The sequence below is a fragment of the Teleopsis dalmanni genome, chromosome 2 (assembly GCF_002237135.1).
Source record: "Teleopsis dalmanni isolate 2A chromosome 2, ASM223713v2, whole genome shotgun sequence".
Taxonomy (NCBI): domain Eukaryota; kingdom Metazoa; phylum Arthropoda; class Insecta; order Diptera; family Diopsidae; genus Teleopsis; species Teleopsis dalmanni.
The window spans coordinates 91,536,745-91,552,900 of NC_051847.1; the positions used below are offsets into that span (position 1 = coordinate 91,536,745).

General features: G+C 26.9%; 1 protein-coding gene across 2 annotated transcripts in view; it reads right to left on the bottom strand.

The window, feature by feature from the left end:
• Nucleotides 1-16,156, bottom strand: part of LOC119678253 (putative inorganic phosphate cotransporter) — a 58,354-nt gene that overhangs the window by 21,128 nt on the left and 21,070 nt on the right. Inside the window, exon 1 of one of the 2 annotated variants that reach the window (XM_038089983.1) lies at nucleotides 5,430-5,638. The exons of the other annotated variant lie outside the window; for it this stretch is intronic. Within the exon in view, the coding sequence (XP_037945911.1) occupies nucleotides 5,430-5,526 (97 nt within the window). The 5' untranslated portion in view covers nucleotides 5,527-5,638. Of the gene's footprint in view, nucleotides 1-5,429; nucleotides 5,639-16,156 lie in introns of those variants that run through there. 2 annotated transcript variants of the gene reach the window in all.

The window sequence follows — 16,156 nt, forward strand, 5'->3', positions numbered from 1 at the left end:
ATGCAATCGAAATCATAATAACTTTTATTCGCACTTCAAATACAATTTTGCATATTCATAAGTTTAATTTAATTTAATGAACCGAAAGTAAATTAAATTTTGTTGTTACGGAAGGTTAAATTAATGAGACTTATTAACATTTTTCAAACATAAATAATACTGATAAAAAAAATACATTATATGGTATGGAGTATGTAAGGAATTCCGTAACGAATCTTCGAGTCAAAAGTATTTAAAATAAATTATATAAATAATTATTTAATTATTTAATAATAAAAACTTTTTAATTTTTTAATTATAAAATAATTCAAAAAGTAAATAGTGGTGAAACAATTTTTAATTATTTCATAAGAAACATTTATCTAGATATTTTTAACATAAATTATTATTAATATAGTTCATTTATTTAATAATAAGTAATTCATGTAATGTCATTACAATATAAAAAGAAAATATATGTTTCAAAATATGATTCATAATGTTAAGAATTACTTAGCAATGCAAGAACTTGAGAAATGTATCTAATTAGTATGCCAGAGAGCTCGCACTGTTTATGTGCGTAAATTAATTATTTTAATGTAATTAATATTTTGTTTACACGTTCAAATATGTTTAAATTATTTGCTATTTTAGAAATATGTAACAATAAATATTAACCATAAAAATATTTTTTTTCAATCTACATAATTATGTCTCATTACTGTTTTGAAGTCTTATCCTTAAAATAATTGAATACTGTTTATTATCGATTTTTTAACATAATCTTTAACAAGGTGATTAAACTACAGTAAATCGTTTAGGTTAGATTATAATGGCGATTGATTCTAGGGGTTAATCAGATCTTTTAGACTAACATTAGAATCCAATCTTCAATCAAGATATTTTAATCACGCAAAAATTTTCACGACAATCTATTATCATGAAATCGCCCAACAGTCGGCACTGTGGCCAGAAGAGTCCTATTGTACCAAATTCTCTTTTAATTAAACAAAACCCTTTAAAGCTTTGAGAAAAAAGTCCAGAACTAAATCTGGAGAAAAGCTCTTAATCTGTTCTGGTGGCAGAAATTTCATATGAAAGAAGTTTTTCTGTGCGTGATTATTGCTGGACAGTCACAAAGAATATTCATATTCGTTCCTCATCTTCAAGGCATTTGTCCATGAGTTCTTTAAAATCTTTGAGTTTACGAAGTAATACAATATCTCAAACAACCTTAATTAATTCTTGCGCAGTATTTTATAATAGTAATATCCCAACCACTATACTGAAGAAGCATACGTCACAGAATAATTTTTTATCTATTACAATTTACACTCTCTTACAAGGCTCATTCGACTGACGACTAAAATACTTTAATAACGACAAATATATATTATTTAAATATCTGTGAGCCCTTTTACACAGCTCTTTAACTTAGTGGTAATCACTTCCACCTTGACAGTTGAATACTGTGTTAGATTACCACACAATTTGCTCAGAAAACAGCAATTGATATCTTAAGTGAAGTACTAAGTAAGAATTTTCTATAGCTTCGAATTTTAGAATTATTTGTTAACTAAAAAATTCTATTAGTAATACAAATATGATCTGTGATAAGAAATTCATTTAAAATAGAAATAAATTTACACCCCAATCTCTAGCTACGTGCCTAGTCATACATAATTTTTAGTACAATTAATGAATCTTGGACAATAGATGAAATAGGTGTATAGTATATTTCTTCCCTAAAAAATTGTCGCTTATTACTTAAGTTTGATAAGTAATGTTTGATGGTCGATTGGTTAAATCGTGTTTATAGAACTTACTCCCTTAATTAGGGAACAATATAACAATGTAACAATATAAGGTTTACGATATAAGAGTGCAGTTATGGCATATAATTCTTCTGTTATATACTCCACACCTAGAGTATGAAGTTCTCTGTGCTCTAATGATAATTTGTTTAAAGTTTAGATCGTTCTTTTCTTTATCGTTAATATATTTTTCCATGGAATCAATTCGCAGATCTCTATGTGTCTTTACAAGTCTGAATACATTATCATATTATTGAACCTATAGAACTTTCTTCAACACAACTTTAAAATTTTGTAATTAAATTGATTATTACCTTCCGTTTTGACGAAAAAAACTAAATTCTAACAAAACTAAATAATTTTGTAATGGCAGATTTGGTCGTTCATATAGCACAATAAGTTTAATTATCTACTTGTAGATTCGTATATTATTTTGAATTGAGTCTGTCCATCATCACTTTTTACTTTTGAATAGTAATTAAGGTTTCTATATAACACCTGTGTCGAGAGTTAGGTTCTGATAATTTAATGAATTCCATTCTTCTTGATTGTTGCGGTGTTGTGGGCTTATAACTTATATTTTTTCTTTCAGTTGGACCTCTCGCTTTCGGAAATGATTAGTGAATATGATGCTCTATACCCTTTTGAATAGTTTTAAAACATAATTAGCATTTTAATTTCGGAGTAATTTGCGAATAATTAAAGTATCTGCAGTCGGAATTGTACAGTGCAGATTAGTTTCAATTTTTCTGTATTTGGAGCTATGATGATTTGATGTAAATCAGTACTTTAAGTAAGTACAACAAACTATTGTTTTTTTTCACAAAAGTGAACGATTTTATTTTTTCTAAATGATGTAAATTTAAACTGTTTTTAATTTGTTTTTAATATATTATATTTATATACAAATAAAATTCGCTTAATAATTACAAATTCGTAAAAAGCTGAATCATTTAATATAATAAGTAAATTAAGTGACATTAACGATTATATGGAAGTTCTAATAATTACGATCATAACTTGAATTGATAATACTGTAGTTAACGAAAAAGAGAATTAAGTTATCAACAAAGTTATTTCTTCTTTTTTAATAATATTATAAATTAAACATTTCAATCAAGTTTATGTTTAAATTTATTTAAATTAAATTTGAAGAAGCTTGCTTCTTTTGATTTTGCTGTATGAACTATATATGATTTATTAGACATAAATCACATATCTCGCTTTAGTATATCAACAAAAATGTATATATGTTAATACCAAATGTAAGACAGTTGGGTCCCAATTTTAGAGAGGTTTATTCACAGCTAGTCAAACAGTGCACAACGCAACTGAGGTCAATTAAGCGTAATATCATTGAATTAAGTTCCAATACAGCAGAAAATAGAAGAGAATGAAATTGTGATTGAATTAACAAGACAAGGATTAGAACCATCACCAACAGATGCGAATAAATACTGATCTCATTAAATAAATGATGTGATCTCTAAAATAATGTTAAATAAATTGACTAAGAAAAATTAAAATTAATATGACCAAGTCAAAATTTTTCGAAAATGAAAAATCCTATAGAATTAGAATCGAAGTGGAAAACTCGCAGGAGGTACTGAAATATTATTGCCTGGAATGGTAATGATATTTTTGAGACAGAAACAATCTACATCAAAACTTTACGAACTAATGAATCTATCGGACATCCCTAATACAAAATTTTCCAAAAATAAACTCTTTTATTAATCACATATTTTGATTTAAAAATTAAAATTTTCATATTTAGATACAAAACTGCTTATATGCACTACTCGAGGAGTGTAAACTCTGCTGCCATTACCCAATTATGCCTCATGCAATCACATATATAACCTTCTGAAGCATTTTCTTGTCAACGAAATCGCTGTTGAAGTAATAGTAAAAGTTTTTTATATTTTCGTTTGCTTGTCAACCCTTTCTTGTTTTTGGACTAATTTTGAATTTTTAAATTAACGTTTAAATTCAAATAATTTGTATCAGTCTCTTCATATAAAATATTTTGAACAGATTTGGGGGAAATTAATAAAAGTTTTGATAAAATGCTTATGGACACATTTGTGTAATATCGAAATGTCCCAAAAAATCAAATTGTGCTCAGATGGGATACACTTCTCTTGTCATGATTCCACATTTCTCTTATTGTTAATTATTATTCGGTAAATGGTTCCACAACGAGTATATTTTATCAAACCCTAAATTGTTCTTAGTGTGAGTGTCAGTACATAACTATTTTGAACGAGTATATTTGTATGCACCAACTAGATCTTGGGAACTCATTCAAAGTGACCGTGTAAATACTGCAATTCTTCATGGTCACTGATGTACAGGAAGTCAAGTAGAGAAACTGCGCATTTCTTTCTATACTCACTATTAAAATTGTGGAAATTAACAGGAAAAAAAAACAATTATGCATTTTGATTGTGATTGCCCAGCTTTTGCTTTCAGTAGAAACAGGTCTTTAGGGTAATGCATTTTTGACAGTTTGTCTCAATAATTTATTGGTGAGGACTATAGATCTGTTAAATTGTTTAAATTTAACAGAATGGATTGTTTCAGTTTAGTTGTGGTAGTAAAATGCCAAACTATAGTTACTTCTGAATGTACTTATACATAAATTTAATTGGCTTCATAAAATAATTTATATTTAAATATTTATAAACGAAAGTAGTTTGTTGCAGAGGAATGTAGTTTCTTGTATTTAACAGTAAATTAATATTACTATATTGCAATTTCAGCAAATAATATATCGCCTGAAAGCAATTACCAGATACCAGATGTAGCGTGTTTTATGTTATGTATGAGTTCTTAACTTTCCTGATTTCATTTTGTATTGTAGACATGAACAAGATTTCCTGCTTCTACTGCGAGTTTCAGTGTTGTTTTAACCTTATATAGATTTGCAATTTTATTAGTTAGAAAGCCAACCTATCACCGCTAATGCGACTGCGCACATAATTAAATGAATTAGCAAAATAATTTTAATGAAATGCATACTTTAGTTTGAAACACATTCTTCTACTTCTATTTGACTCTGACTCTGACTATGACTATGACTATGACTCTGCCTCTAAGTCTAAGTCTAATTTTGATACTGACTAGACTGTAGCACCCGTAGAAATCGAAATTGCCTCAATTGGAGTTTACGCTCTATTAGGTGCTGGAAACACTTAATGTGGGGCAAGCAAACATTTCTGCGGGCTACTGCTTGCTGTTAACAAATTTCAGTAGCAAAATAAAATAAATAAATTAAAATCGCAAGTTTACACTGAAAAGCTGAAGTCAATAATTTATCCATAAATCTAAAAATGTTATTAGCACTGCTCACTTCTCTTCGCCTTTATACTGCTAATGCAAAATAATTCGTTTCGAATTGTCTGCTGCCAGACATCAGACATTACCAGTTTGTTTGAAGGAAATCTATTACAGTGATAATTTTGCAGGTCACCACAACTGGCACATGGAATTCTTGTTCGCAATTCAGTTACTAAACTCAATGCTGTTCTAATTTCGAGTGCTTATTTATCGTTATTTTATAATGCATTTTCATGCATTTTCTATTGCATGTTAATAAATTAAAATTTATTAAAAACAACTAAAAACACTAACCCTTCTTCGCTGGTGCGGCCGCCACATCCTTATCGTTTGCGGTGGGTGTGCTCACGGTCATTGTGCCGTTGGTATTTGTTACACTTGGTATTTTCATGGTTTTACTACTCTAGTAACTATTTAATATTAGTTTTATTTATTTACTTTAATTTTTTTTATTTTAATTTTTTTGGTTGTTAATACAATTCCAATTTGGTTTCGTTTGCACTTCTCGTTTTAACTGAAAGTTACAAAAAAATGTATACTCTTTTGAAGTTCACCAGCGATTAACTTTGAAATCATAAATTTCGATTATTCACTATTTTTAAATATCACAAATTTTTTTTTTCAGTTTGTAAATTATTTAAACAATTAAAAAATTATTCAAGTGCATAAATAAATAAATGAATTTCACGAACTTTTTTAGTTTGTACACATTACATGCTCATGTACATGCGGTTTGGAGTTTGGCTTATTTAAAGTTAAGCTTGGCGTTGGGTGAAAATGTTTTCTATCCGTACTTCAATATTTGTATCTCATAGATATACAGTTCCACATGATTATGCGACCAAAACACAGCGATCGATCGCGCTATTTGACGTTCCGCGACTCGCAACAATATCAGTTTGACTGAACTTATTGTAGGAGCTGCAATGTGTTTTATATATTCACTCGTTCATTTGCTCGCTCAGGTTCAGTTGATATTTATTTTTAATTTAATTGAAGTTTTTCAGCAATCGATGTTATTTTAGCTTCAACAAAGCTTTGCAAAGATTTTTACAAGAATCACATATCAACAGTGCCAGTTGGTAAGCTTAAGCCAATAACGAAAAGATTTATAACTTTTGCAGGGTAATATATAACCTTTTTTTATATAAAATATATATATAAATATCCGAAGCAGTCAATCATATTTTAAAGTTATTTATACATTTATTTTACTGCTGTTAAATATATTAATTGATTTTCGCTGACAAAGTCACGTACAAAAAATTTAACTAAGTAATTTAGTTGAAACTAGTCGATTTTATAAATTAACTTAATATTATAATGAAAACCATATATAATAGCATTTAAATAAACATAGTGCTAACTACTCTTAGTATATACTTCTTGCAGCCCTTCTAATCGTCATAGAAAAATCTAAATAAATATTAATTAAATATTAATTAAATCTTATTAAAACCGCTATTTTCTATATTGTATAATAGAATACATTTCCAATTTTTATTAAAAAACCTACAAGAAATTTACGTTCTTAAATTTATAAAAGCTGGTTAGCACTATATACTGCATATATCTACATATAAATCAAATCACATTATTTTTTATGGTTAACCCATTCTAATTAAAGTTGTGGTTACATTGCTCTACTAGCTCTCACACATCAAATGTGGAATAGAGCGATAATTTTTTACATATAAAGATGTGATTGTTTCTTTGATGAACTCTAGCCCTAGTAGAACTCTATTCTAAATTTAAATTTAAATCGTGCTGAGCTTGTTACTTGGTTTAAGTTAATAATGTTTTATAAAATATGTAAATGATCTATTTTTAAAAAATTTCTTTGTGCATGGGATGAATGTGTGTTTAAGAAGAAATTTTATAATAATCAGTATAAGTATAGTAATAAGTATACTTTCAAAAAATTAAATTGGTCTTTCATGAATTAATTGATTGCTGTATAAATTTAAATTATATATATATTCTCCATTTGAAAACTTTATTTATTTATTACAGCTAAAAACAAGAACTAAGACTAGAAGTTCGTCGTCATCTTTCATAGCGAATTTATAAAAACTTGAAAAGAGCAGTGCTAACCGGTATGCATTATTTAGAATTCTTTTCAATTATTAAATTATTAGACAATTTTTAGTTTATAGTCTTTGATTTGTAATGTTATATATGCAGCTTAATGAAACAAATTAATGTCCACTTATATGTTCTTTATCCATCTATTTTTTGTAGAAGAAATAATTGATTTGAAATCGCATTGAATATTATGAGAATAAATCGATATATAGTGAGAAAATACTTCAAAAAGACTTATATTTACCAGGTGCTGCGATTTAACTACAGATCTTCATATATTTTAATCTTTTGAGAACTTAGTTATTAGCCGATATAGTTCAGTTTTTGAAACATAAGGCTTTAAATTTGGAAACTACCTACATTTGTACACTAACAACAAAAACAACACGAGCAGCCCACCAATAACCACTGTATGTAATTTTTTACATTATTACACGAATGACGATTAACCACAATTAGGCACGAATATCTCTAAAGGCCGATATCTCAAGAATTAAACTAGATTGGTTTATAAATTATTGAAAAAGTTTCTCAATATCTAGATATAAGTTAAAAATAACACAATATCTATTAAAAGTCTATCGAAAACTTAAATTAATATTATATACCATAAGCTTTTCTACTAAAAATCACATAGTTTTAAAAAACTGTGTGTCAGTAAGAAGAATTTATGAAAAACCAAAAACTATTTGTTCATAAATCCAAGCCTACCTCAAATGATATATATATATATATATATATACTTCTTCAGGGCCATATTATGCAGAAAGTCATGGGCTCATCAAAATTGTTTTTTTTTGGGTCATGACGAAAATGAATGTTATGCAGAGTTTCATAGAAATTGTAATAATTTGCTTCTAAAAGATACAAATGTCGACATATATTACTTAACAACACTGCTTTGATTAAGTAACGAGGCATAGATATCTTCGTCTCTCATAAACAAATTTGAATCGACATTTTGTTTTTTCTCTCACTCTCAATTTTATAATTTGCATTAAAAACAACAATAATTTTGCTGATGACTTTCCCGTCCCACTCTCCCACTCTATATGTTAATGTTTAAAAATATTTCAAGCACAGTATTTTATTTTTCTTCTTTCTCTTCTTTATTGGAACTTCAAATGAAAAACCTTCATGTTCTATGTGATAACACAATTCCAATCTTTATTGTTTAATACAATTATAATACTATATCTCAGTCTTTGATGCAAAGTTATCTCAATTAATTTGTCCCACACCAAAGCAGTTATATCAATATTTATCTATATATATTTTTGAAACATAATTAACATGGGACTCACTGCGCTATTTGTTGTGCAACATTGCCAGTCCATCTTATTCCTTCAAAATTTATTTACTTTTAAGCTGACCCTTTCCAACAAAAAAAAATCTTAACTTAATCTTAACCTTAACAATGCGATCCTGGATTCCTTCATTATGAGACCAGCACTTCTTCTCATAAACTTTATAGTTCGGGTTTAAAATTCGCAGAAGTGGTTTGGGCGGATGATTCGGTCTTAAATTTCAGTGAATGAATGGTATCACACGTTTACATATTTTTTTACTTTGCAGTAATTATTATAATAAATATTATAATAAGTATAATCTACTTAAATATAAGTAATCTACTTATATTTATACTTCTATACTTAATCTACTTATGGTTTTTATATTAAAATAATTGTTTTTGGTAGACAACGAAAAGATAATAACCGAACTGTTGGAAAAGTTATCATCTATCAGTCGTCATTATAATCCAAAACTGTACGAAACCAAAACGATAGTCATGATATGTTAACGATTAAGTAATATTCAACAAAACGTGACTGTAATTTAAAACTTCTATGACGTCATAAATTTAATTACATTAATTTACTTCTTATAACTCTTGTTCCGAAAAGATTTAATATCATATTCTAATGACAAAATCAGACACTAAAAAATTCATAAAAATTTTGAAAGTTACAAATATCGGTACATCCATTAAACTGCAATTATTTGGTATTACACTTACTAATAGCCGTTCTTAATAGGTATCCATTCAATCGATATAAAGTATATTAAAAAATTTTCAAGTGAAAGGTCGAAGCGTGAAAGAGTAAAAGGAATTTCATAAACTGCTCTTAGAACCAATATCTTCATCTTTAGAGAATTGAATTTACGCACTTAACCAAAGGGTTATGAGAAAAAGGGAAGTCAAGAAAAGGGGGGTTTAAGAAAGGAAACAGATACAAATATCTGACGGCGAAGAAGTTTTAAAACAATCTATTTAAACTGCTAAAGCAGTCCTTACATATACAATTCCTTTTCTTGTAATACTTATAATAGAATAGTTATAATTGTTTCTTTTTTAATAAATATAAATTCAATAATTAAATTATTTTTATTTTAAAACTTAATTTCATCTTTCTTAACTACGCCACTGTATCTCCCATAACAAAACAATCCCAAGAGCAGTGCTTGTGGATATACAATGTTGAGTGCATTCTTCACCAACTGACATGAGTTAACAATTTGTATTGTCTTTTTATCAACGTTTTTAGGAATAATTTTCTTGCCACATCAATTGAAATTCTAGATAATTAATTAAAAAATTTTGAAGAGAACATACTTCACCTTGTATTGATCCTGAGTTGCGTTTGAAGAGAATTATTTTCATAGCGAATCTATGTAGGTTACGCTAAGCCTTTGTAGGTTATATCGTTTAAAATTCAATCAATTCACACTTTTACATCTTATCAGTTTATTTACGTTGGATAATATTCATTGAAGCGTGAATGGTTATGAAATACTTATCAATCAATAATAATTAAATCAAACTTACATATTTTATTTCATATTATCTATACTAGAGATAATAACAATTTATATAATATTTTTAGCTCTGAAAACAATTAAATATAAATGTAATGTAATAATGATTTATTTGCCCTCAGAATGTTTGATTTATAAAATCTTTTCAATACAATTCGATACAAAAGTAATAAAGGCGGTGCTTTGATATACTCTACACAGATAATAAAAAGTAGGTTAACTAATAATAATATATGACCAGATATGATCAGATTAAATATTAATTCAAATAAAGCTTTTGAAAATATTGAAAGATATAAGAAAGTATAAGATATTATCTCTATCGTTTCAATTTAAGTATATGTTCTCTGAAAGCAAGAACAAAATCTATTCTATACAGTTAAAAAAGCTCTGATAGGGATTTCATATAAGTATATAAGTGTTGACACAGACTAATTGGTCAATTTTTATAGTTATCATAAAGAAAAATTAAGTAAAAGCGACTTGTCTACACCTTCAGGACTAAAGTCAAGGCATCAAAAATTAAATAATAATCATAGCAAAATAATTCAAGTCGTTTTTTCTTAAGTTTTATTTATAACAATACAAAAAAACACTATAACAATGCTATACTATATAAGTATAGCTTCAGTTGAATATATAAATACAACAAGAATATATATATAATACCTGATGCTTTGCGATATTATTAAAAACTAATTTTGTGACAAGTTAGTATTATACATAATCATCTAAACTTCAAAGTAGTTCCTCTTAGTACAGCTTTTGGCCCATAAATCATTTAATCCTATGATTTAACAAGCTTTCTGTCTACTTTAGTTGCAAGCCACAGTTCAGTTGGACCAAATGACTTATTTTTTATTTAAAATTATAATAAGCTAAGATTGCGTATACGCCACGGTTTCCCATATTATCACTTTAGTAATATGAAGCTCCATATAATATTTATTAGTTAAGTCTAAATCACACCACGTTAATAAGTTATACTAAGTAGTTTGCTTTCCACAAATTTTTCAATACGGTTAATACGGTCTTTAATCATCTCCATTTATCTTTAAGTTATTTATAACTTACAATACGTATTTAAAATCTATTTATTGATATACCAGCATTCAGTTTAATATGAAGTTAATACATAAATTATATGATATATACACATAAAATGATTATAGTATTGTGTGAAATCTAACAGATGCTCTAACAGATGTAGTCTTACAACTTTTTTGAAGAGAATATTTTATTATTATTACTGTTTTACAATTATAACCATAAGTTAATATATCAAGTATTATTAGCTTTATAGCTATTTTTAACTATATTAATTAGAATTTAAAATTTTCTGATTTCGAAATGAGTTTTATATAAAATTATAGGAAATTAGTGAATTATTATTATGGGAAAAAAACAAAGTAATAAGTATTGTAGAAAACGTAAATAATTTCCAATTGCTTAACTCCCAGGAATTTCATCTCATGAGATTAGGTCTGATTGTAAGTAGCTTTCTATATTCGTTTACGGTATCTAATGCTTGAAATCAATACATAAAAAATCCGCTAGTGTAGAAGCACAGGATTTTGACTGAAATTTTCTCATTTATTGATATGTTATAAATGTCTGGTACGATCTCCAGAGTAAATATCTATAATTTATGGAAATCGACTAACCAAGGTGTGGCAATTTGTAATAAATAGATAATGCTCAATAAACAACATACCATGGTGTACTAGTTTCGTACAATAGTTGCCATACAACCAACTATATATTAGTGTGACAAATTTTCGATAGATAATAAACGATCTAAAATGATTCACGATTATTACACCAATTGCGAATTGTTAAAGGCTTAGCTAAAACATTTTTTAGAAATAGTCAAATTAACCTTTTTTAAACAATTGCATTGGCTGATCATCGTGAGATTTTATGTTTGCAGTGTGAAATTAGAGTTCATTATAGCATAGCACTGGGTCTGTCATTCGCAACAACATGGCAATTTGCTCAAATATATAAGAATGAACAAATTTCTGGCTTTATTATCTATGCGTAATTATAATGAAGTTGAAGATAATGACAAACCTGTCCTTGTGACATTATATAATAACACCAATGGATTTGTAGAAATCATGCTTCAGATAGCATATAAAAACAATGATTAATGAAGTGACAGCTGTTATTACGGTCTTACATATTTTATATATTGCATTTGCTGCATATTTGATGTATTTATTCTATGTACTCGTATAATACAATGGTCAAGTGAAAAATTATTTTAAAGAAAATTGAACAAATTAATTTAATGGTAAACTAATTGTAGAAAAATTTAATAAAAAACAATGAGTAAAACTATTTGAATGACGTACTACACATAGATTAGCAAATCAAGCTTCGTCGCTAGAATTTAGACAAACCAGTTAGTACGGAACTGTAAAATAAAATTTATGCAATAATGTATATATTATTTTATATTTACTAAAGTCATTATTTTTAAAAAAACATAATACTAAATTATTTATTTTATGCTACCCAAGCGAATGTAAACAAATCACACCATAAATATGAAAAGAATCAAATTTTTATTTCAATATACGGTTCAGAACTTCCCATTAGATTCGAAATTCAATATTATTTAAATACCTGTTGCAACATATTTTCATTACTGGTTCCATTTTTGATAACTTGTCAGAACATAGGTGGCAATAGCTCCTCAACTAATGTTTTAAGATCATTTGAGATGACTTGCCGGTGTATACGATTAACTGGCAATAGCAACATTACTAGTGTTCGGTTTCAGAGCATATAAAATCCAAGGGGTCTTAGCATAAACAATACCGGGAAAGGTTAAGCAATTATGTGCAACATTTTACGGTATTGCTACTGAAAGATACAGAAAGATATAGTGCAAATTTTTGGATGATAACTTAATGCATTTTAATATTAGATGAAATCATATTGAGTTAAATTGAAAAAGAGTTATTTAAATGAGTGTGATATAGTATTTTAAAATATTATTGAACATCCTCCTACAAATTATTACAATATTTATGTAGAACTAAATGGCTTGCTGAAATAGTATTTTAAACAAAGATATTAATATTACATGTATTACAAAAAAATGTTTGCTATTTCATTACTTCATACGATCTCATAATATATTTATAATATAATATATAATATATAATATAATATATTTTGTGATTAAAATTAGAATTATTAATACATTAGTTTATTGTTGTAAAATCTGTAGTGCTGCGGAATTTAAAATATTTTTATGTTCTCATAATTCATTACACTTAAATCACTTCAAAACGTTTAAGCTGCTATTAATAGTTTTTTAAATTGCTGTTTTTTTAAACTATCGAATTTTATAATATATATTTCAAATTTAAGCCATGCAAGTATTTTTCTAATAACTAAATTACACATAATATCCAGACCTAACATGCCCTGAAAATGTTAAAGATGTCGCTATTATTAACAACGGGGATTTTATTAGACTACGAATTAAAAATAAACGTTCCAAAATTTGAAAATTTTTTTATAATCTTTTATTATAATAACATATTTAATCAAAAGCCCAATTAGTTACAATAATTATTTTTTGCATACTCGTTATAAGTGGCTTATATTTATTTATATCACAATTATTCTTTTCATATAATATACAGTACCATCTCATTAAGAGTTCCTAGTATCTATTATATTAAAGCTTCACTTAATAATATAAATATTAATTGGATGATTAAATTGTTTTTATACAAAATTTTAAATTTGTATGCAGGGACAAGGCATATGAGAATAGTTTATATTCCGTTTGCCAAGATATTAACAAACTAATGTAGGAAATATTAGACATTTTATAAAAAATACATTATTTAAATTCTATGATGAAAACAGTCAATACATTCATATCCTTCACATAGAGAAGGATGTTTGCAATTTTCAATGCAAATTGATTTCTAAGCTTTTAAGTTAAACAAATCAAACTTTTTATATCGACTTTTTATGTAGCTGTAGTTTACGCGTTAATTTTAAAAAGAACACAGCAACTGGAATTGTCGTTTCCGTATAATCAACAAAAATTAACAAAACTCAAAATTTCAAATTAATTTAATTAATTAAACTGTACATCGGCTATATCGGCTTACATATGATTCGACTTTTCATATTTGAAAGGATTTGATTTGTGACAATTACAATTCAAACCCAAACCATATGGTTACCCCTAAACTCATTAGATCAAGATATTACATTTTTGAAGTCACTCAGTATTACACACTTTTCTGTTCTTCACAGATTTCCTATTGTGGAGTATAAAAGTTTTGATTGGATTGATTCACAAAATAAAAGTTTAAAAATTTATTTTATCGCTTTTGAAGTAGTACCATACCGCTTGAGGTATGGTGATCTATAACTCTTTCACTAAATTTTCTGTTATGGCCCCGATCGATTCAAAATACCTGCTTTAAAGTAGTAATTTTATTTTAAGGATATGGCACCTTCTCCATTACATTCAGCAAATTTTTTTGTCAAACACCCCTGAAAAACAATAACTTCAGGGCATGGAAAGTCTTATCACACAACACTCAAAAGTGTTATAATAATAATTAGAACACTATATTACTACCAATTTATCTAGTAGAAAAAAAAATTGATGCAGTATTTCTTACAGAAATTCCAGATATGTTTTACATAGTACGTATACGACTCACTCTTTATAAAATCCAATACTCTTAATCGATTAATTTTATTATGGTTTTTATTACTATTTTGTACTATTTGTAATATCTTACTTTTTTAATATTTAATTATTAAGTAGTCGATAATAATCCAATCATCACTGTAGAGTGCTCCATTACGTTCACCTTTATAAATATTTAACAAACTTCGTTAATTAATTTGAGTTCTATAAAGTTGTCATAAATTATTATCTCTCAATTACTATATTAACCTATTATAATTTAAATTCAAATTACTTAAAACTTTGTCTTTAATTAAATAATATAAATATAAATATAATATATTAAAATCATGTGTGAAATCAAACTTTGAAAACGGCCCCATTATAAAGCCTAGTGTTCGTTAAAATTTTTTTTACTTTATTTTTTTTAACTTAGTTTATAATTAAGTTTGTTTAATATAAATTAAAAATATAATAGATTTTTTCAAATTAAATATTTCCATTTAATACAAAATAATAACTGTATTTCACAGTTTATTTTGATTAGCACTTACCTTTTATTATATATATATATAAATAAACATTAAAACAATCATAACTAGCCTTTTTACTTTACTAACGCATGCAGTCTGTGCTGAACTAAACTTATAATATATATTCCAATGAACAGTAAGACAAATTTCTACAAGACAACCTTGTTATTGTTGTAAAGTTGCAAATTACAAAAACGAAGACTAGAAATTTGCAGTGGTGCATGTGCTAGAATTGCAAAACAAACAAACAAAAAAAAAGCATATATATAGTTGGCTTTCAAATTTTTTACAGAAAAACCCAGTATAAATATTTCGAACTTTTACTCATTAGTATTGTAACTCACAAATTACATGTGAATATATTCACTGAAAGCTTTTATGTTCCAGTCCTTAATATAACAAGAATTGCTCATGTCATCGAAATATAAAATACTTTCATCTTAAATCCTTTAAGGAATTATAAATTATTTTTATTTATAAATCGCAATTAAGCTTTATTAAACGATTTCAACTTTCAATGTATATATGGATGTTTGTGTTTCGTATTACTTTATAAATTATGGTTAAATCATATTTCATTTTTGCATAAAATACTACATCCATGGACTTATAGATGGAGGTACAATATATGTATAAGTTGCAGTGCAAATCCTCCAGCATAATAATAATGATACTACTAAATATTCTTCAAAAGTATAAATAAGTAGTCATAACCTTGACTAAAAAACCAAAATTCGTTTTGCAAAATACTATGTATGGTACTATGTCGTGAGAACCTGATCTTTAGAAGGTCAGATATCAATAGTCTCAAATAGTTTAAATTGTAGATCTTCCGAAGAATTCCGAAATCCTTTGATTCATTTCGGAAACGGCTTCAGTCACTTAAGCTTTGAATATGTGTCTCGCTACAA